The 19,829-nt window shown below is 49.3% G+C and overlaps 4 protein-coding genes across 4 annotated transcripts; 3 read left to right on the top strand and 1 right to left on the bottom strand.

Moving 5' to 3' along the window:
- BROUX77_003622 (uncharacterized protein) lies at nucleotides 1-1,397 on the top strand (the record flags this gene model as incomplete). Its single annotated transcript, XM_073748294.1, has 2 exons — nucleotides 1-69; nucleotides 150-1,397. 2 exons carry the CDS (start codon nucleotides 1-3, stop codon nucleotides 1,395-1,397), a joined length of 1,317 nt encoding a protein of 438 aa, XP_073606047.1.
- A 1,609-nt stretch (nucleotides 1,398-3,006) lies between these two features.
- BROUX77_003621 (uncharacterized protein) lies at nucleotides 3,007-4,860 on the bottom strand (the record flags this gene model as incomplete). Its single annotated transcript, XM_073748293.1, has 1 exon — nucleotides 3,007-4,860. The coding sequence occupies one exon, from the start codon at nucleotides 4,858-4,860 to the stop codon at nucleotides 3,007-3,009; it is 1,854 nt and encodes a 617-aa protein (XP_073606046.1).
- Nucleotides 4,861-9,836: 4,976 nt separating this feature from the next.
- On the top strand, nucleotides 9,837-11,917 carry BROUX77_003620 (uncharacterized protein; the record flags this gene model as incomplete). Its single annotated transcript, XM_073748292.1, has 2 exons — nucleotides 9,837-9,855; nucleotides 10,332-11,917. The coding sequence occupies 2 exons, from the start codon at nucleotides 9,837-9,839 to the stop codon at nucleotides 11,915-11,917; spliced, it is 1,605 nt and encodes a 534-aa protein (XP_073606045.1).
- Nucleotides 11,918-17,544: 5,627 nt separating this feature from the next.
- BROUX77_003619 (uncharacterized protein) lies at nucleotides 17,545-19,560 on the top strand (the record flags this gene model as incomplete). The annotated part of the gene is made up of 7 exons (XM_073748291.1): nucleotides 17,545-17,663; nucleotides 17,748-17,838; nucleotides 17,916-17,973; nucleotides 18,041-18,448; nucleotides 18,528-18,972; nucleotides 19,035-19,204; nucleotides 19,535-19,560. 7 exons carry the CDS (start codon nucleotides 17,545-17,547, stop codon nucleotides 19,558-19,560), a joined length of 1,317 nt encoding a protein of 438 aa, XP_073606044.1.
- Between the last annotated feature and the right edge of the window lie 269 nt (nucleotides 19,561-19,829).

Raw genomic sequence — 19,829 nt, 5'->3', positions numbered from 1 at the left:
ATGCCAACCACCAAGTCCGAGGCCGATGCCGTGGCCGACAGAGTCTTGAAGCGGGCCGAAGTTAGCAAGGTAAGAAATAACCGCCGCCAAACGAACTAGCTCCTAGCCCCTTGACCTCCTCATATGCTTACTCGCAATGTCCTCCGCAGATCGCCCGCCGGCTGCAAGACCATCTTGCTCTCGCCCAGTTCAAAACAAAGCATGGCTGGGAAGATCTCACCCTCGATAAGATTGAGCCCAAGGTCGAGGCCGAGCGCCGCCTACGCCGTCTTGCCGCTTCTTCAGCCGAATGCGACCACACCTCCGATTCTTCGTCTACCGTCTCCGACCTCCCCTATCCCCGGCTTTCCAACGGCCTTATGAGCTCGCCGATGAAGCCCCCTGCTCCCCTTTTCAGCGATGCCATCTCAACCCCCAGCGCAAGTGGCAGCGGTAGTCGCAACCACCGCAAGCGCAGCTACATGGTCTCCTTTGACGATGAGCCTTTGCCTGGCCCTGGAACTGCTCGCACGCTGTTCAACCAGTCCAAGCGCTCCCGTGATGCGTCGCCCTCCGGCCAAAAGCCCTTCCCTACTGGCCACGCATCCTGGAAAGACCTGCACAAGCTAGCCCAGTCATCTCCCATAAAACCGCGCAAGCACTATTATGCAAACTCCAAGCCTGCTGCCACCAAGACATCCACCACACAGCACCGACAGCAGCAGAAGCAATCAAAACCGACAAAAAAACACTATCAACAACAGCACATCCTCCAGCCGCCTGTACAGCAGCACCGCCAAGCCGCCGTGCCCATCCAAAAGCAGCAATACTTCACCACCACCACGGGCCCCAACGAGCCTCTGTTTTCAGCCCAGGCCTTTGATGAAACCCTCGGCTCGCCCCCCTTCAACCTCATGTCTGACGATGACGATGACATTCCCCTTGACTCCTTCAACGTGCGCTCTTCCCCTCCACGAACACCGCCCACACGTCCCCGAACCCTTGCTCGGCCCCGGAACATCGACCCCAACCCCACCATTTGCCCGGGCGAGGTGGCCCATGACGTCGGCGCCCACGGCACCGGCCTGCTCTACCTGTCAGATCTGTCAACAACCAAGCGCCATCCTGCCGTTAGTGCTCTGAATGTGGACATTGCCAACAACGTCGATGCTGGCATCGAGCCTCCCCAGACGCCTCCTCCAAAGAACAGCATGCTCCCGTCATCCCTCATGACTACACCGGGCGGCAGCAACCTGTTCAACACTCCCGGCCAGCCCTTTGACTTTGCCGACTACGTCAACATCACCCCCAGCCCTGCACAGAAAACAGCCTGGGTGCGAACGCCGGTTGTCTTGCCTGGCGACTCCCGAACGCCAATGAGCGCAAAACCCTTGGAGTTCCCGTCCGAGTTCCGGTAGCGAAGCAAATGCCTTGCTCTCTCTGTTGTTGTCATGATCACGTCTGCCGTTTTGTTTTTTTTTCTTGCCATATTCACTCAGCGCGCAATGAATTTCTCATTATTCAAATCAAGGTTCAGTTATTTCATGTTGTTTGGTTTCTGCTTGCCCAATACCGAAAATTTGCCTGTTAGCAAATGGGCCGCTTATCGATACCCTTTTTCTTTTTTCTTCTTCTTCCTCTTGTCTTCTCTTCTACTTTCTCGTTGTACTATTGACAAATATATTCCCCCCCTACTCCCCTACTCGCTTGGAGTGGCAATAATCAGATGGGACCTTGGATGTCAAGTGGTCCTACACAGTTTGATATCGTGATGACCAGCTTTTTTTTCAATAAGATAAATGACAGGCAGGCCTAGTTTCTTTCCTTTTTTTCTTCGGGCTGATTTTTTTTCACTCCAGAGGAAAAGGATAGTGTTTTTTATTTTTATTTTTGTTTCTTGGTTTCCATGATGTTTGTGTTTTTTGTTTTATCCATAACTAAAGCTGGCGTTTTTTTTGGTGTGTCTGTTTTTCTTCTTTAGCTACATGACTACTATTTCTTTATCTATCTTGGCTTTTCGCCTGTTATCATCACACGTCTTTTTTTTTCCTAGTCTTTTCTTGCGTGTTTATGCTACAAATAACAAAGAGCAGTATGGTTGAGCTTCTATTTCAATAATGTGCTCGGAATAGCCAACTACACAAAAGGCGTAGTAGTCATCACCAGCCTAAAAGTGCCCTCCTATTCTAAAGCGTGATGGCCATCTACACAACAGACTGCTGACAACGCCGGTGTATAAAATAACCACGCCGACGATGTCTTCTACCTTGGGTTGAACACATGCACATACATAAAATCACTCTTCATGACACGAATCATGTGTCAAATGCAGTTGGTTAGTTACTGGATAAATCGGAATTTCTTTTTTGACATATCTGACAGTATGGCGGACTTTGTACACGGGTGGGATATAATAAGAGACAAAGAAAAAAAAAAGAAAGTGAAGATGATAGCGGGACCAAGTCCTGTCAAGTGGAAACTGATGCAACTCTTGGTCTAAACGAACAATAACCTCAAGACCAAGAGACCAGCTTCAACGACCCTACCACTACCAACCACGAAGTTCTGAGCTGAATGCATATGAAGAAAAAAAGCTCATCTGCTTAGAATCCTCGAGGAGCCATGTATATATGTTGTGGTATATGGTATTGAGAAAAAGAAAACGAGGAACGAAAGGGGGGATATAGATAAGAGGTCGTTCATGAGATAGTAAGAAGAAGAAAAAAGAAAAAAAGGAAAGAAAATGCCAGGACGGAGGCCAGTACTAGTGTAGAAAGAAAAGTTTGAAAAAAGGGATGGAAAAGCTTTGAGTCGAAAGCTTCCCAGACGAAAAGAATGATTAAAAATGAAGAAATTACGGTACACAGTACCATGGATACACACATGTCGTCCAAGACAGAGAGTATGTAGCGCCAAAAAAATATGATGGCCAGCAAGCGGCAAATGCTCAGAAGCACCCGTCCAAATCTTAGATTATGCAAAGTATTTAGGCAATTAATGAGGAGTACAGTCGGTACAAGGGAATGTTTAAGCTGCGGCACCTTTGCTGAGGGGGGACGGTAGCGGGGTTGCCAGAGCAAGGCCACTCGGTCCGATATCAGGACCGGGATCCGACCAGTCACCCAGACTTGTGCCACTAGACCATTTCGATGACAAGCTGTCTCCGCGGATGCGAGCCACTAGTGGTCGCTTTGGTGGCATCACACTCATGGTCGTGCTATTGCTGTTCACGCTGATGCCCGAATCTGGGCGGGGGATCATCGCAAACTGGGGTATGGGTGGCGGCGCCGGTTTTGGAAGAGGTCCGAGATTTCTGTTAATCTTTTGGTCAAGGTCAAATTGATCAGAGCGGAAACGATGGCGATTTTCATTGCTCTGTTGGTTTTCATATGCCAGCCAGTACATGGATTCGCTCTTGAGCGCAGATGATGCTTTAGATGCCTTGGAACTGCGAGCAATGGATTTACTACGGGTTTGACGCAAGGCGGCCGTGTAGGATAGTTCGTTTCGCTTGTGGACTTCATTGTCGTCGGAAAAGGGATCAAGCCCATTGTCAGAGCCGGGACGAGAAGCCGCCTTGCTTAAATCAGGCAAGGCTTTAGCATCAAGGGCTCTGTCATCGGAGAAAGGATCGCTGTAACGGTTTTTGGCGAGCAGATGATCTGTTGAGCTGGCGCTGTTGCTGGCTGAGTGATTTGCCTGGCGTGGAAGATCGTTCCCATTCATTCCAAGGTATCTCATAAAGTCCGGCTTGGAACCCATTTGGGAGTCGTTCTGAGTCATTCTGCGAGCAGATACATTATTGCCATCGATTCCTGTTGACGTACTAGGGGATTTACCCAACATGCCGAAAACCCAACCTTTAGCCTTGTCTGCGGTGGCAGCAGCACCGGCAACCATGGCTTGTTGGCGTGTCATAGGCGGTTTAGCACGGGGCAGTCGCGAATTACGATCGGTAGTAACATCGGCAGAGCTGAACTGAGTGCGCAGCTTGCTTACATTGTAATTAACAGCAGCCTTGAAACGGGCTGAGCGAGGAGTTGGTCCCACAGAACCCGTCTCAATAATGTACTCCTTTTCCCGTTTAGATTTGGTGGCCGCAGCAGCAACATCGCCATTGGGGTCCAAGGTGAGAGGTGTCAATAGGGTACTGCGACGCTTCTTAAGCTGGCGTCTACGCCACCACCACAAGAGAAGAGCAATCAGGATGACAAAGAACAAGCCACCAAGAACACTACCAACAATGGCACCAATAGGAGTGTCGCTGCCATCAGATCCATCGTCTATGTTGGTGGTAGATGAGGGCAGGGCAGTAGCAGAAGTAATGCTGTCCGCAATGTCAAAGGAGGTGATTTGCTCGGCTGGAGTGCTTGAAATAGCCTCGTAGGGGGTTGTAGTTGATATGGCAGAAGTAGACGAGCTAGTTTCGGATTCGGTGGAAATATCTGAAGTAGCGGTCGCCAGATCTGGTGTTTCGCTTGAGCTTGACTCGAGCTCCGTGGTTGTTGAAGTGGTAGTTGAAATATCGGGCGCTACAATAAGAACATCGTCTGCTGATGTTGATTCTGGGGCTGTAGACGAAGAAGTTACTGGGACGATGGAGGGTACAATAGAATCCGAAGTAGATGAAGGGGCAACAGGCTCGGGGGTCGACACGGGGGTCTGTGTTGTTTCTGGTGCTTCCGATGTTGCCGAGCTAGGATCAGCAGACGGTGTTGGTGACGGCGTACTCTCTTCGGGGGTAGGTGTAGAGCTTGGAGTGGATGAACTCGGTGTAGGTGTAGCCGTCGAAGAAGACTCTGAGACGCTTCTGGGGACAGCAGTACACCGACGGCCGTTGAAGGTGGTGATGAAAGAGCCGGAGAGATTTGGGCTCGACATTTTGAATATGTGGCGGCGTTGAATGAAGAGTATTCCTATGATACAAAGATTTTTCGTGGGCGGATATGTCTTGCCTTGGACCAACCAAAGACACAGACAGGAAAGATACCTAGGTGTTGTGTACTTGTGGTGACAGTTCTGAGACTGGTGTACTCGTCAAGAGCACGATGGACTGTAAGGAATGGCAGAGAAGGAGACTTGGGCTCTCTCTCGAGTAAGAAGTGTCGAAAGGAATGAATCGAATGGAAACCAAGGACCGGCCAAGTTGTTGGGAGAAAGGGTTGTCTATGCCTGAACCTCCATCTAGACTGAAGAAGCAGCGATCATAACCGATGATGGCTGCGGAACCACTCAAGGTGTAGTCTCAGTAGAGGGCGAGCGTGTTGGACGGTTCACCAAGAGGGACGTGACAGAATGGGAGGACAACGGCGATGTTGGTGATGCCAAAGACAATAAATGCTTGGAGTTGGCGAAGCGGTGGTGACTCGAAGGGGAGACACGCAGATCGGATTAGCAGCTCCGGGCAACAGGAGAAAGGGAAAGCAAGGAAATTAAAGACGGCGGAAGTAGCTCGCGCGTCTGCCGCAAGACTAGAATGACTTCTTGGTGTTTATGCAGTAGACAGAGACCAAGCCGCTTGATAATGTCTTGATGAATGGATCGGCTTCCTCCAATTTCGCAGCAGCAGTTTTTCCAAGACACGACAACAGGACAGAAAAAGAAAAGAGGCGAACAATGCAAAAAGAAAAATGGGAAAAATGGGATGGGATGGGCAATACCTTCAAGGTGGTGATGAGCAAAAAGAGAAGAAAGCGAAGCAAGCGGAAGAAGAAATTAAAGGCGGACCTTGAAGGAAACGAAGTGTGGACGATTGTGTGTGTGGGTGTGCAAGGCAAGTGCAATCAAGTTACCAACTACTTGCACATAACTAACCAACTGCAATATGAGACAGTGGGAAAAGGAAACGCCTCACAGTCAATGTGGAACAAGAGAGACAAGCCAAAAGCAAGTCTAGCCCCAAAAGAGACAAGGCCTGGGTGGGTAGTTGCCTGCACATACGAGGAAGGAAGTTGACGTCCATGCACACTTCACCTAGAGCAGGAAGCCTCAGAGCAGCACAAAGACAATTCAGTCTTGGTGGGCGGGGGAGGCCCTTCCAAGACTCCTTCCAAATGGGGCGCCAACCACAAGCTGTCAGGGGTAGGTGCCAGGAAGGAGGATTAGGGATTGGGCGTAGAGAAAGAGGCAAGGGTCCTTTTCTTTCCTTCCTTTTCTGTTGTGTTGTTGCCTTTGGTGCGGGTTGTATCCGCTTGGCTGAATACATCGTTAATTACAACTGTAGTTGGCGAGTTAGCACAAGATACGTGCTTGTTCATTCAGACGGTGGCTAGATAGTCGCCGGCTGCCCACGCCTGCTTGGCTGCATAAAGTGTCAGGCCTGGCTTGGTGGTCATCTTCAGCGTCAACTCTACCAAGAATCGAAAGACTGGTTGGTGGCCACCCGTCGATCCAGGCCTTGCTCGCTGTGATAGCTGATTGATGGACAACCAGAGAAACAACCAAACAAGGCGCCTATTAAAAACCCGTCCGCCGCCCATCTGGTCCGCCTGTTATGGGTACTGCAACAAATAAATAGCAGTGTTTTATGTGTGTCAAACGTTGATGTGCAGTCGCTGGTCGTACCATTCGCAAACTTTACAGGTTGGACAAGTAGTTAGTTGCAACCAGCTATTTCACTAGTTACATTTAAATCAAGAAGTGTATTTCAAGTGACTGGTGAATTTTTAGAACCCGGCGCAGAATCCAGGAGGACTGTCTGTCTGTCTGTCTGTCTGTCCGATGCGGCCCAGGTGTATGCCCTGGGGCTCTAGAATCAAGTACAAGAAGTTAGTTACATCTCTTTTTATAACTAGCTATAACTAGCCTTGTAGTAACTATATCTTGTTTGCCGTCTCCTCTTGTTCCGTCTGTTTATCTTGTCAATCAAGCCTGTCCCAGATAGCTGCCCCATGCCATGCTCCATGCTCCATGCCCATGCTCCAGCCAAGAGATCAGCATGCTTCAGTTCCCCTCCAAGTCCATGGCCCGCTGCCCTGTTGGTTCCCGTGAAGACTCTGATTTTTCTCTCGTAGTTTTCCCTGGGTAGCATCCAACTTGAACTAAATGACGATAATATAGGAGCAACGCGATAGCTTCCGGCTACCGCTCGCATCGCATTTACACTTGTAGTTAAGCATACTTATCCAAATGTGTACGGAGGATTCACCAAGAGAATAAGGAGGATCAAGAGGAGGCACAAGGTCAGGCAGGGACAAGGCCAGTCTTTAGGAAAAGGGGTGATTGAGAAAAAAGATTAATGAATAAAACTCTAAAATTCAAGACCCCAGAGGTCAGCTCCCCCTTGCTGGTTCCGCGACAGTTTTGACGCGCGAACAGGGCTTCATGTTCAACGCTCTGGCCAACTTGAAATTGTTATCCAGCCAATCAGAAAGAGCAGGCGTCGGGAATCCATAGAACCTCTCCAAGTTTTGATGGTGGCAGGAGCAAAAAAGTTGCTTTACGCTTTCTTTTGTTCTCCGGATTCAAAAGCCTCACCAGTAGCTTGGGAAAGCTTTCATGACTTGTGGGAGACGGCAAGTGTGTACAAAGGCTCAAGACTGTTGTATCCGGGCTTACGATATCTTCGAAAGCTTATTGTTGCAAGTAACTACCAAGATGGATTGTGTTCTAGAAATGGAATCCCGGTGTGGTCTTGTGTCAGCACATGCAGTGCCAGTAGTTGCCAACCTGGCCGCAAATCCTGCTTTCAACCTTCAGAAACCTTCATTTGTTAGGGTTAATAAACATCTCGCCGTTAACCCGAGACGACTTCAGCCTTTGCAACGCCGTTTTCACTAGTACGTGCTACTCATTGTCTGCGCATTTTTGTTTCCTCCTTTTGTGCTCTCTTGATGCTTGGAAATAGAAATGGCTTGGAAGCAGCACATCATTAAACGCAAGTAAAGTCCCAAGAGAGCTAACCTCTGCCAGGAACATGGGCAGTTCAGGTTTATGTAAAAGTCCTATGCTTACAACTACGCACTAAAAAAAAGCCTATTGACTTGCTTCTTGACAGCTTCTTGCCCAGGCACAGGCTAGCTGGTAGTATTTGCTTCATGTTTTCTCTTAATCTCCGGAATTGATTCTTCAAGTATGTGGTATCAGTAGTTAGCACCTGGACAGGACTTATGTAGTGGTGTTCTTTGAAGTTGTTGAGGCTGCCCGCGTCTATTGAAAACACGACTCACATGGGAAATCAAACTTGCGCTCTGCAGTTACGCACTGGATCGTAGCCTGGTTTAACTAAACAACCAGTAAAAAAGAAGAGAAACAGATGTGCCGATATGATGCGTGATTGATTACTAGAGGTCAACGGGCATGAATGAGTTGCATGAAAAATGTGTCTACTTGTGTAAGCATGTAACGATGGCATGTATACATAGCCGCGAGTTACCATTGTGATAGTTACCAAGCATCACCAAACAACAAGCCAGAGGTGAGTTTTGCATTCATGTAACTATGTATGTACACATTATTTAGTACTTGTCCCAAGCCTTGAGTTGAGTAGATTGGTCTAACTCGTGTCCCTAGCAGAGGAGTTGGCCGTTGACAAAAACAATGGGCATAAGAACTTACTTGGAATGCGGCGGGCCATACAAGCATACAGGTAATGATTTTCTAGAAGTTTCATGTCTGATCCTTTAATATGGACATATGACACACAATGTGAGAGATGAATTCATGACCCAGCCATTGTCTGCCAAAGAAAGCGGTCTGCGGGCTTTTTATTTGTTGATGGAGAAATGCTTGACCAGAGTGGTGGATGGATGCCCAAAATAAATGCCAGGTATACTCGAATTGGACTTTCCGGCATCCGGTGGGGCTGGGTGATGTATACAAGTATTTTTTGCAACTGCTAGGTTACTTGTGCTTCCGTGATAGGATCGGCAGGCCGATGCCGAGACCCCGTCTGGCGCTCCCGCCCCACAAGGCCATGCACTTTCCCGAGTTGCACCGTGTTTTCCAGGGGGAATAGAGGGGGGGGGAAAGAGTGGCAAGCCAGGACAGTTAGCCGCAGGGTAGCTGTATGTTTGAACTGCACAAAGAGGCGGAAATGAGTTAATGAGAATTTTAAGAGACGAGCGGAAAGAAACCCGGCTGCATGGCGAGGGGGCAAGAAGTTGCCAAATAACTAGCTAGCTAGGTGGACATGTGTGTCTACAAGCATGGGCAACTGCTAACTACGGGACTGTGGGAATATGAGTATTTGCCATGGCAAGAAGCTGTTGCAGCAGCGGCAGCTGCTGCAGTTGCTCTTGCCGTTGTCGTTGCAGTTGTACCTTCCAGTTGTTGGCCCATAGCTCGCAGCTCACAGCTCACAGCTCACAGCTCGCAGTTGCAGTTGCAGTTGCAGTTGTAGAACCTGCAGCTGCCGTTGCCGTTGCAATATCCAATTGGTCATCGATAAAAGGCAAATCCCGCATTTTCCCTCGGGTTTTTTTTCTTTCCCGCTCTCCCTTTTCAACTTCTAGCCTGAGGTTTTCCTACCTTTTTTATCCCCTCTTCTTGGCTATTTTCATCCCGACTCGTGATGATAGCTAGCCAATACTGATTTGACTGGATTAGTCAAACTTTGGCTCAGCACCACGCTTGCTCGTTCCAGATTCTTGGATCCTACATGTCCATCCACCTCACAGTCGCTTTCATTTCTGCTTTTTCCTAGCTTTTTACCTTGAGCGGCTGGGAAATCTTGCTCCAATCCCCCTCGAACAACCCCCGACAGCTTCAGGTCTCAGAAGCCCAAAAGACGGCTAGAATAACCCGAGCCAGCCGCTCCCGCTTTCGCTTTAGCAGCCGCAGCCGCGTCGCCGATTAACCTCCATCCTTTGCCTTTGGCATCCATACTGTCCTGTTGTCGTTGGTACAAGCACACCACCATGTTCGCTGCCAGCATATGTAAGTTTGAAGTTGCTTGCTGCGACAGCACCAAATCCAAATCCCGGAAGAACCACTCCTCTTTTGACTTTTGGCTGGCCTCTCTCCCCCGCCATTAGCAATGCTTGCTGTCTGCTGCTGTTTTTGCAGCCTTGGACATCCAACCTCATATGTTTTTCTCTCGTGGCCTGGAAAGCGAAATCGAATACACATGTCTACCCCCTGCATTGTCTACTTCCCCATCTCCCACCATCAATGGCTCTGGCGCAATTCATTGCCGTCAGTTTGCCCTTGGAGCTCGGTATAGCTTCATATGGAGCTTGTGCTCGTGCCGGGGACAACTTGGACGTGTATATGACTACAAAGACCAATAAACATTGCTCTGCAGCTGTTGCTTACCCCACTCCGCATATCTGGCATGGCGTGATCTCAATCAGCTACAATACTGCAGCTCACTATGTGTTCATTTTGCTGATATGCCTCATCGCTGCTTCTAGCCAACGTACGCCTTCGGCCCGTTGTGGATCGTTCCAAAGTTCCGCCGCCGACGCCAGTATCATTTCCGCCAGCTCCGCCAGTTTCCCCCGCGTCAACTGATAGAGTCAAAGAGAATCTTGTCCATGAACTCCAAGCCATCTACCGCCCTCATGACATCAAGCCCATCCTTCTTTCCAATGTAGGACTTCAGGCTGTCTATGATGCTTCTCCTGAAGATGTGTTACCCGACGCTTCCTACTTGCCTGATTTTGAGGCTTGGGACAAGCTGTCATTTGAGGAAGCCCGAGAGCTAGACAAGACCCTTCGGAAGAAACTTCCCAGCGGTCACTTTGGACCCGGTGCCATTACTTACCTTGACCGCAAGCGTGAACTCAGCTACCCAAACTCGGTTGCCTTTCGGAACATCCGCCGCTTACCGCCGGCACCAGGAAACTCCCAACCCCGCCTGGGTAACTCGTATGATTTCTTCCGTCATCTCGAACACATTACCATGTACTGGGACGACCCGACCCAACCTGCTATCGAGAGTGAGCCCAAGGATGAGAACGCCAACAAGACCCAGCCTCCCAACGCGACGGTAGCTGGTGGCGGGGTCGACTCTAAGGTGGCTGTCAAAGATTCAGACTTCTACAGAACTGCTCAAGGCCAAGTAATGCCTAACGAAGCTCGTCTCAACTTGGTCAACGCCTTTATCAAACTAATTGCCTATGACTTTGGCGGTAATACTACTGCACCTCGAATGGAACCACGCCTCTATATGTGTACTCCGATCAAGGGTGATTCGCGGATCGCTCCGCGTCGCTCATACATATCATCAGCCTGTACATTTGTATTCCGAACTCCAACTGATCGTGTGTCCGCCCGTGCCAGTATTGTTGAGGGGCCTTTGGCTGTTGTTTCATGTCGGACAACTGTCAGTTTTGAAAACGACAGTGAAGTATGCCAAGACATCACCCGTGAGATCATTGCCGCTTTGGTTGCTGCGCAGCAGCGTGATCGCGAGGGCAAGAAAGAAAAGAGGTTTGGCCAAGATGTGTGGTGGACCTCAAAGCCCCGCTGGGGTGGTGGTCCCGGCGGTCCTATTGGGCGTGAAATTGATCCTGATGATATCCCTGGTGACAAAGAATCAGCTTTCCAGAAGCCAAAGAAAGAAGAGTCCCGCGAATCGCAGAGACCGCTGGGCAACATTCCAGGGCTTCCGACGGTGAAGCGGGTGAAGAAGACAACCCAGTCCATTTACGACAGCTACCGTCAAGTGCGTCCTCCATCATCGACCTGGGACGCGAAAACGAAATACCAAGCGATTGGTCGCATTCCCGGTGCTCAGTTCGACGATATTTTCATGGTCAGTGGCTTATTCCATCATATTAGTATTGTGCGCATCCGTGTCCCTCAGACGCTTCTGCACATGCTTGAGGGCAATGTTGAACAAGTCGACTATGGCAAGTTGAAAATGTGGCGTAGTAAGTGGTATGACCTGTTTTCATTTGACGACAGAATGGAGGCTCTGCGTCTCGTGTGGGGTATGATGGCATATCAAATCCGCGACCCGTCGGAGAACGTGCCCATGTCAGATGTCGCCTAGAAGACGAGATGGCATTGGGCGAAGGCTTACGAGGGAGCCGTTGGCAAGTATGTCCATGTGGGCAAGAGGTGTCTCAAGCTGGTGAGGAAACAGGGGATAAAGAAAAAGAGAAAGTAATGATATGAAGACGAGAGGGCGTTGCATAGGAGTAGACAGTCTCTGTTGACAAGATAGTGTTGCATATATGCCTTGCCCGACCGTGACTTTTTATTTTTATTTTCACACATTTATATAAATCACGAGCTTATTAGGAGAAAACAATCTAGTCTGGGATGAATCTGCAGCTCCAAGTAGGTAGATAGCTAGTTAACTACAACTACGCATGTATGTAGTTGCTTGGATAGTTTGTTTCTGTTCTACGAGTCCATTAGTAGTGTAGACTGACTGAACAAATCTGCGAAAGCAATGCTGATGATGCCAAGCATAATCTCGTACAAGCCCACGGACGACTAAGCAGCCAGCGGTGTGGTGATTTGGATGTTGTGTTCCAGCAGGGCAAACGAGGCCACAACAGAACAGCCCAACGAACCAGGTTCTAGTTTCTATGTCTGGCTTGTCTGTATGTGTGTGTTGTGTTCATGTTAGGCTCATGTAACGAAGCATGAACACAAACACGTCGAAAGAGTTTCTCTTTAAGGGAATTGAATGACATGGGCACGTTCCTGATGGGAAATAGCAAGCAACCCTCCTCACAGCCTGAGCAAACTGCTACAGGTACATTCTGATACCTGCATGCATCTAGTGTATCGCAAGTGAATGAATACTCTGGGCACACAGGTACGAACATAGCTGAGCAAGGGGACTGCTGGGAATTGACATGGCATAACTAGGTACTCCGTTTATGTAACTAGCAGCCATGTCTAGTTACTACAAAAACAAACAGTCTGGCAGAGCGCATGTAATGTTACGGTATGGCGCGTGGGCACGTACTGGCAGAGACACTTGGCCATGCAGCAATATGCATCTATCCAGAACCATAGGTTACACGTCATTGCGTCTTTTTCAAGCTCAGCACCATGTGGCTTCATGTACAAGTACATGCTTGTCAACGCCTGTGCAGGCTGGTCGGCAACAAGGCTTCGTTTTCTCTATCACTAGCTATGCTTTTTGTTAAGCCTCGGATGAATGAGAGTGGTGGAACACCAACAGGTCTGAAGGGATAATCTAAGATGTAGAATTCCGTCTCCTGAGACATGGCTGTGCTATAGCAGCTGGGATTGGAGGATATGGGCATAAGAGAGAGCGAGCAAGCAAGCAAGAACGAGAGGTAGACCTAACAGCACAATGGCAGGGACCTACCGTATGTATTGTGGTCGTCCATTCAGCCCGGTCTTTGTTCTCTTTCTGTGTAGCATGGAAAATACCCAAAAGTCTCGGCTACCTCAGCCCACCCCCTCCCTCTGGCCCCATTTGCTCTTGTCAAGCTCTAGATCCCCTCCTCGGCTATCACCATCTGACACAAGTCTATGTTTGCCTGTATCGTCATCAGCCAGCTATGGGAACTACTTGCTATTGTGTAGAAGCAGAGGGACTCGACTCATCACACCAGCGCACACCTGTCACCCTAGAAAGCTCACCTACTATGCCGAAGATTCAAGCACATGCTAGTTCAAGCTGTCAAGTCCATGTCGCCCAGTGTGGTTAGACACGGATTGACTGATACAAGCATATACGTATATATGCAGTTGACTATATATATATGTACAAGAACAAGCTCACGGCTGACAATACAGGGAGAACATTCAGTGGAGAAAGCAGATATAGCCCTGCATTATGCGTACCGTTTACATCCCCAAGAAGCTGCCAGACAGAGACACGGCTAGAAGGCCTCAGACGGCATTACAGAATGACATTAAACAAAGACATGCAGCAGTGGGAGTCGGAAGGGAGCCAATCTGGTATGTGTGATACATGACTGCATGCTTTCAGTTGTGCGTGTGTAGTAAGTAGTTGAAGAAGTTGGACTGCTACCTGAAGAGTGTTGGCAAAAGCAACTATGGATCGACATGTATGTATGTATTGCAGGCAAGGGAAAAGAAAATAATTAGAAGGGGTGCGTTATGCATATTGTAGTACAAGCAACGGTAGGTGCGAGTAAAGTAACACATTAGTGTCTCAATGGCAACTGTATTAGGGTTGCTAGGGTTTCTCTTGCCTTGTGCTCTCTCTTCTGACTTGGACGTTGTTTTTTCTTTTTCTTCTACTTACTTCATGGTGTGGGAGCCCTACAGACATGACATTAAGTTAGATGCTGGATAATAAGGTTGATACAGGTAGGGCTTGTTTGTCCCAGTGGCTGAACTAGAACAAGACAGAGACAGACAGACACGACACGGCTGATTTGGTTGTGATGCAGCGGGTAGGGACGATAGATGCACTCCAGAGATTTTCTCTGGCTAGCCATGAGCGAAGAAAAGCTCAGCCAGGGCTTTCAACCCTGGAGGAGCGACAAGGCAAGCTTTTTCTTTTTGGCGTTCGCGTCCACGTTGTAGAGCATGCGGAGAGGAGGAGCAGGCGGGAGTTAGAAGGGCTCTTTTTCTTTTTTTTCTTCTTTCTTTTTCTTTTTGCTTCTTCTAGTTATAACTACTTGTTTACAGGTATCGGGTTTTTTTTTCTTTGGCTGCCAGGACCAAGTCACACTAGGCGGTATTGGGCTTAGAGCGGCGTGCTTCTAGCACGGAGCCGACCGGTGCCATGATGACAAGAGCTGCTGAAAGAGAAACGAAAACTAAGAGTCAAGCCAGGGAACTTGCAGGCCGGGGCGGGTCTGAGATTGGGAGGCCGCCACCACACCATACTAGCGCCAGAAGATGCCGTTACTGACGGGGTTAGCTGTGGTAGTGAAGGGACACGTGACTGGCTGCGTGGTGTGAGTAAGCGAAAGTTGTCGAGTACATACATACACACTTGAAGGCGTAGTGTAGTGTAGTGTAGTGGGTGCTACGCTGTGGTGATAGACCGATGGACACTCTCGCTGGTCTCTGGCGGGAGAGGGTCAAGTTGGGGGGTTTGTAGATATGGGGGTGGACTTTGTCGAGCACAAGCAACAAGCACATGTCCATTTGCTGTAGTCTCTCTCTCTAGTCTTCTTCTCTGCCAGGATGTCAGTGGCATCCCTCACCAGCAGAAACTCGGCCCAAACCCATGTCTCTCAGCTTGACGTGGTTTTCTTTTATTCTTGATCCGCCACTCGGCTCTGGATAGCGGCGCCAACCACAGGCCTCATACGGGCAAGATTTGGCGGCAAACCCCGTTGATAATAGGGGAGGGGAGAAGGGGGAGGGGGGAGGAAGTGGTGGTAGCTAGCCCAAACCTCACTCACCAATGAGCTGCTGTGATTGCACTTTGGATTTCGAACGGGCTATGCACATATCTGCAGAAACACTAGTTGAGTAAAGTGAAAGTGACTTGCGTCTGGCTACTGTTACTGGGGTTGTTCAAATGTGCAGTTCGTTCAAGGCCATGCACATAGACAACTGGCCAAAGTACCCTGTACCTTGCTAGACCCTGGTCCTATAATCCCTCTGTCAGCTTGGTTGGTCTGTGGGACAATGTGGAAGTGGTGGGGGGAGGGGGCAGAGAGAGAATTGACAGGCATGTAACATACATATGTATGTACAATGTATGTGTGTACACAGACAAGAAGGTTAATGTGGGTGTAAGAGTTGAGTGCGGGAGTACAGGAAGAGCATGAGCATGGGCACAAAGACAAAGGTTGGAGACTGGTAGTTAGAGGTGTCGTTGCACACCAATCTAGCCTGCGGGTTGGAATGCTTTATCTTGCCTGAGAGATGAGATACTGTGCTTGGGAGCCATTTCCGGGTGGAGGAGATGTAGATGGAAGTGGAGACGGAGACGGAGACGGAGATGTACATTGTACATAGATGCAGCAGTAGCAGTAGCAGCATTGAGCAGTGGTAGTTACCCAACTGAATGCCCAGTTAGCTACGTACAAATGTACAAATGTACAAATGTCTATACACACCACAGATTGTATGCACCTGCCTGTTTGGATGCTGGGCTGTTTGTACCTGTACAGTCAAGGAAATGTCTGACTTGGCATGCACGCATCTGCTCTTTCCTTGCCCAGCCTTGTGGTCCTTTTTCTGCCTCTGCTGCCTTTTTTCCGGTATGACCAGCTTCCAAGAAATCCTGCAGTCTCTGGTTTCTTCTCTGCGAGCGATCCATCGTCCATCGACAATCCCTCGATAATCCATCCATCCCCCATTGTTGCTTTCTGGAGCATCCAAGTCCCTGGCCGAGCTTGAGTCCTAGTTCCTCCAAGGCCTGGCCTGGCCTGCCCACCACGCGCCGTCTCGTCTTCCTCGTACTTCTACCCGCAAACTTGAGACGCCGGACTCTTGCTGCTGGCGCCACCTTTGCTGCTCTGCCCGTGGTGGCTGTCCAGGCTCCCAGACCCGCTCTCCACTCCACTCTCTCCAGGCCCAGCCAGGCCCCAAATGCACCGACCCGCGTGCTGACTCTGATCTTCTTCCGACGCGAGTCTGAGTCCTGGGAGTCTAATCGCTGGCATAGTCATCTCGGTCTCTCTTTGCCGCCCAAACAAGGCCCTTCTTGCTCGAGGGACAACACGCACATGCCGTGGCCGCAGATCGGCATTGCTGTCACTGGCCGATAACTCTGGCCCAAGCCCTTCACAACTTCATTATGCCGATACAATCATTTGTGTATGTACATACCTACCTATACAACAGACAACCAACACAGCGCCGATGCTACTTTGCTGCCCGTCATCTTCTCCATGCCATTGTCTTCTCTTCTTGTCTTGTTCCTCCTTTTCTCTCCTCTCCCCTCTCCTGCTATCAACTATTGTCCTTGTACCCTAATCCCTGCCCCGCCGCAGCCCAACAGGCTGCACATTGCATTGATTCAATCAACTCTGGGCCGCTATATAGGCGAGCGAAGATCCCCTCTCCAGGGTTTCAATTCTCATTATTCTGCCCGCCCACCTGTCTGTGCAGCTCGACTCTTTTCTCTTTTTCCCGCTTGATCGGCTATCATCCGTCCTACCCACCATTTTCGCATAAAAAGTTCATTGCACAATTGCCTTTTTGCCGATGCAGCTGATCTTTCACTGCCACTGGAAATACCTTGTTTGTTCTCAGCTCATTGTTTCGTTTCTTTTTTTTCTTCCAGACATCGCATCGTATAGATTCAGCACGTCAAATCTTGCCTGTCAAACCTACATCGCCGACTGAACCCCCCGACAAATACAACCTCGATACACACCCATCATCGCGGTGCCTAGACCTCTCGCCCCTCGCCTCACATCACCTGTTTGTCAAAGACCGGAAATCTCCTGACGCCAGCAGACCTACAAGTAGCTCTGGAGCACCAACTATCAGTACCAACACCCTCGTTTCTGGTCTTCACCCACCCGTCGCTCGCCCTACACCTGCCCTCGCTTTCTACAATTAGCCAGTCGCTGGACGCCCTGGTTTCTCATACGAACCAAACTGCAATCACTTAATACTGTTCCACCCCTATCAGCCGCAAATCTTGAGGGTCTTTGTTTTGCCCAACAAGCTCAGCGGGCCATCGGTGCCAAATCTCATCGCCAAATTGTCCCATTGTCTCGTCTGTTCTCAAGTTCACAGCTGCCCATCATGTCCGGCTACAACTATCCATACGACGGAACAACTCCGATCCCCGGTGGTGTAAGCCCACAATTTGTGTCAGGATACTATGATCAGCAGCAACAGCAGCAGTCATACCCACAGCAAGTGTACGTTTCAATAAGAACCACCGCTGTTACTTGATGGTCACCAATCCAGTTTTATCTACATGCTAATTTGATGACATTGAAAAGACCCGCCAACTACCAAACCTATGCCCAGAACCCAGAGCCGGTTTATAGCTATGCGACGACTCCTGCACAGCCCATGTACCAGTATGCGCAGGTTAGTTTCTTCTTGGCTGCCATTTGCAGCTTGTCGCCATCTTGTATATAACAGAAACTGACTACTTGGAAATTTAGTACTCCTCACCAGGATCTGCACCATACTCGCCCCAGCCAAACGTTGCTGCTGCTTCATGTATGGGACCCCCGGATTTGTGCTTTGTTTTATCCATGTCCCGAAAGCTAACGAAAAACCGGCCCAGTTCAAAATGCGATCCCTATGAACTATGCGCAAGCTTCCGTAGCTGGCCCTTCAACTGGCGTTGTTAACCCCAACACTTACCCCCCATCGACGTCACTTCCTCCTGCACCAACTGGAAACTCTGCATATGACTTCCAATTACCGCCGTGTCAAGGGCGCAAGAAAGCACTCTTGATTGGAATCAACTACTTTGGACAACGCGGCCAGCTGAAGGGTTGCGTGAACGATGTTAAGAACATGTCAGCCTATTTGACTCAGCAATTCTCATACAAACGGGAAGATATGGTTATACTTACCGATGATCAGCACAACCCCATAGGCCACCCTACTAAGCACAACATTCTTCGAGCTATGCACTGGCTAACAAAGGATGCCAAGCCGGGTGATGCCCTCTTCTTTCACTACTCGGGTAAGTAGCATGCGTTCTGCACTCCCGGACTCGACCTGTAGTAGAAATGAAAGATAAAAGATCTAACTCTGAAATGCAGGCCATGGTGGACAGACGCGAGATCCCGAATCTGAAGACCCTGAGGGGTACGACGAGGTTATTTACCCAGTAGACTTTAGACAAAACGGTCACATATCAGATGACGAAATGCACCGCATTCTGGTCAAGCCACTATGCCAAGGTGTGCGACTTACTGCAATCTTTGACTCCTGCCATTCAGGAACAGCTCTTGACCTGCCCTATATCTATTCGACTCAGGGAATAATGAAGGAGCCAAACGGAGTGCAGGCCGCTGGCGCAGACCTGCTGCAGAGTGTCTCTGCTTACTCTCAAGGCCAGGGCGAAGCAGAGTCAGTTAAGCGTGGGCTTCTTGGTCTTTTGAAACGCGCTACAACTGGCGACGAATCTTTACAGCGCTCTAAACTCCTCAAGTCGTCTGAGGCTGATGTCGTCATGTTCTCAGGGAGCAAGGACAACCAAACTTCGTACGTTTACACACATCGACCAATGCATTTTAACCCGCTAACTCTTTTCTTTTTACCCACAGCGCCGACTCAATGGTATCATCGCAGCCAACCGGCGCCATGTCATGGGCCTTTATTTCGGCTCTACGCAAGAACCCTCAGCAGAGCTATGTGCAGCTTTTGAACAGCATTCGAGATGAACTGGCTACTAAGTACACGCAGCGGCCACAGCTTTCTTGCAGCCATCCCCTGAGTAAGCACCACCCACTGATGATAAAACAGTACAAAGCACCCGTACGAATGCCCCTATAATATGCACCCAGCCTTGAATTTAGATTTTGTTTTCCCTCCTAGATCTTAAAACAGCCAGCGTTGTATACCCTTCACTCAAGCACACATGTCTCCTATCCAAATCTTGTCATTTTCACTTTTCCTCCCTTGCATTATTTGATGGCCGTTACTCCCTGTGCGTCCGGGCGAGTGTCACATCCACATGTAACCTTGGCCTGGTGCTTCCCCCTCCGGCCCAATCGCCCCTCCTCCGCAAGTTTAAAGAAGTCTCTACGTGCTGACACTGTAGTAGATACAAATCTGCCGTTCGTCATGTAAGCAACACAAACGCGCAACGTTCCAAAGCTAGACAACCGAGCAGACCATGCAACAGCGAATCTGGGCGGGCGGCAGGAAGTAAAAAAAAAAGGAAAGAAAAGAAGAAATACAGAGTCAAGAAACAAGACAAAGAGCGTGCATGTAACTATTCTATTCCAACCAAGTATTTCCGTCAAAACAAGCCGCTCCCCTTTTTATATTCTCGGTCACGCCTCCAAGTCGAAGGGAAACCATCGAGTTCCCTACGACTATCAATACTCGTGGGAATA

This window comes from Berkeleyomyces rouxiae (genome assembly GCF_048999995.1).
Source record: "Berkeleyomyces rouxiae strain 22BRR77 chromosome Unknown BrBRR77_ptg000003l, whole genome shotgun sequence".
Classification (NCBI taxonomy): Eukaryota; Fungi; Ascomycota; class Sordariomycetes; order Microascales; family Ceratocystidaceae; genus Berkeleyomyces; species Berkeleyomyces rouxiae.
This window is presented reverse-complemented; position numbering and strand designations above follow the sequence as displayed.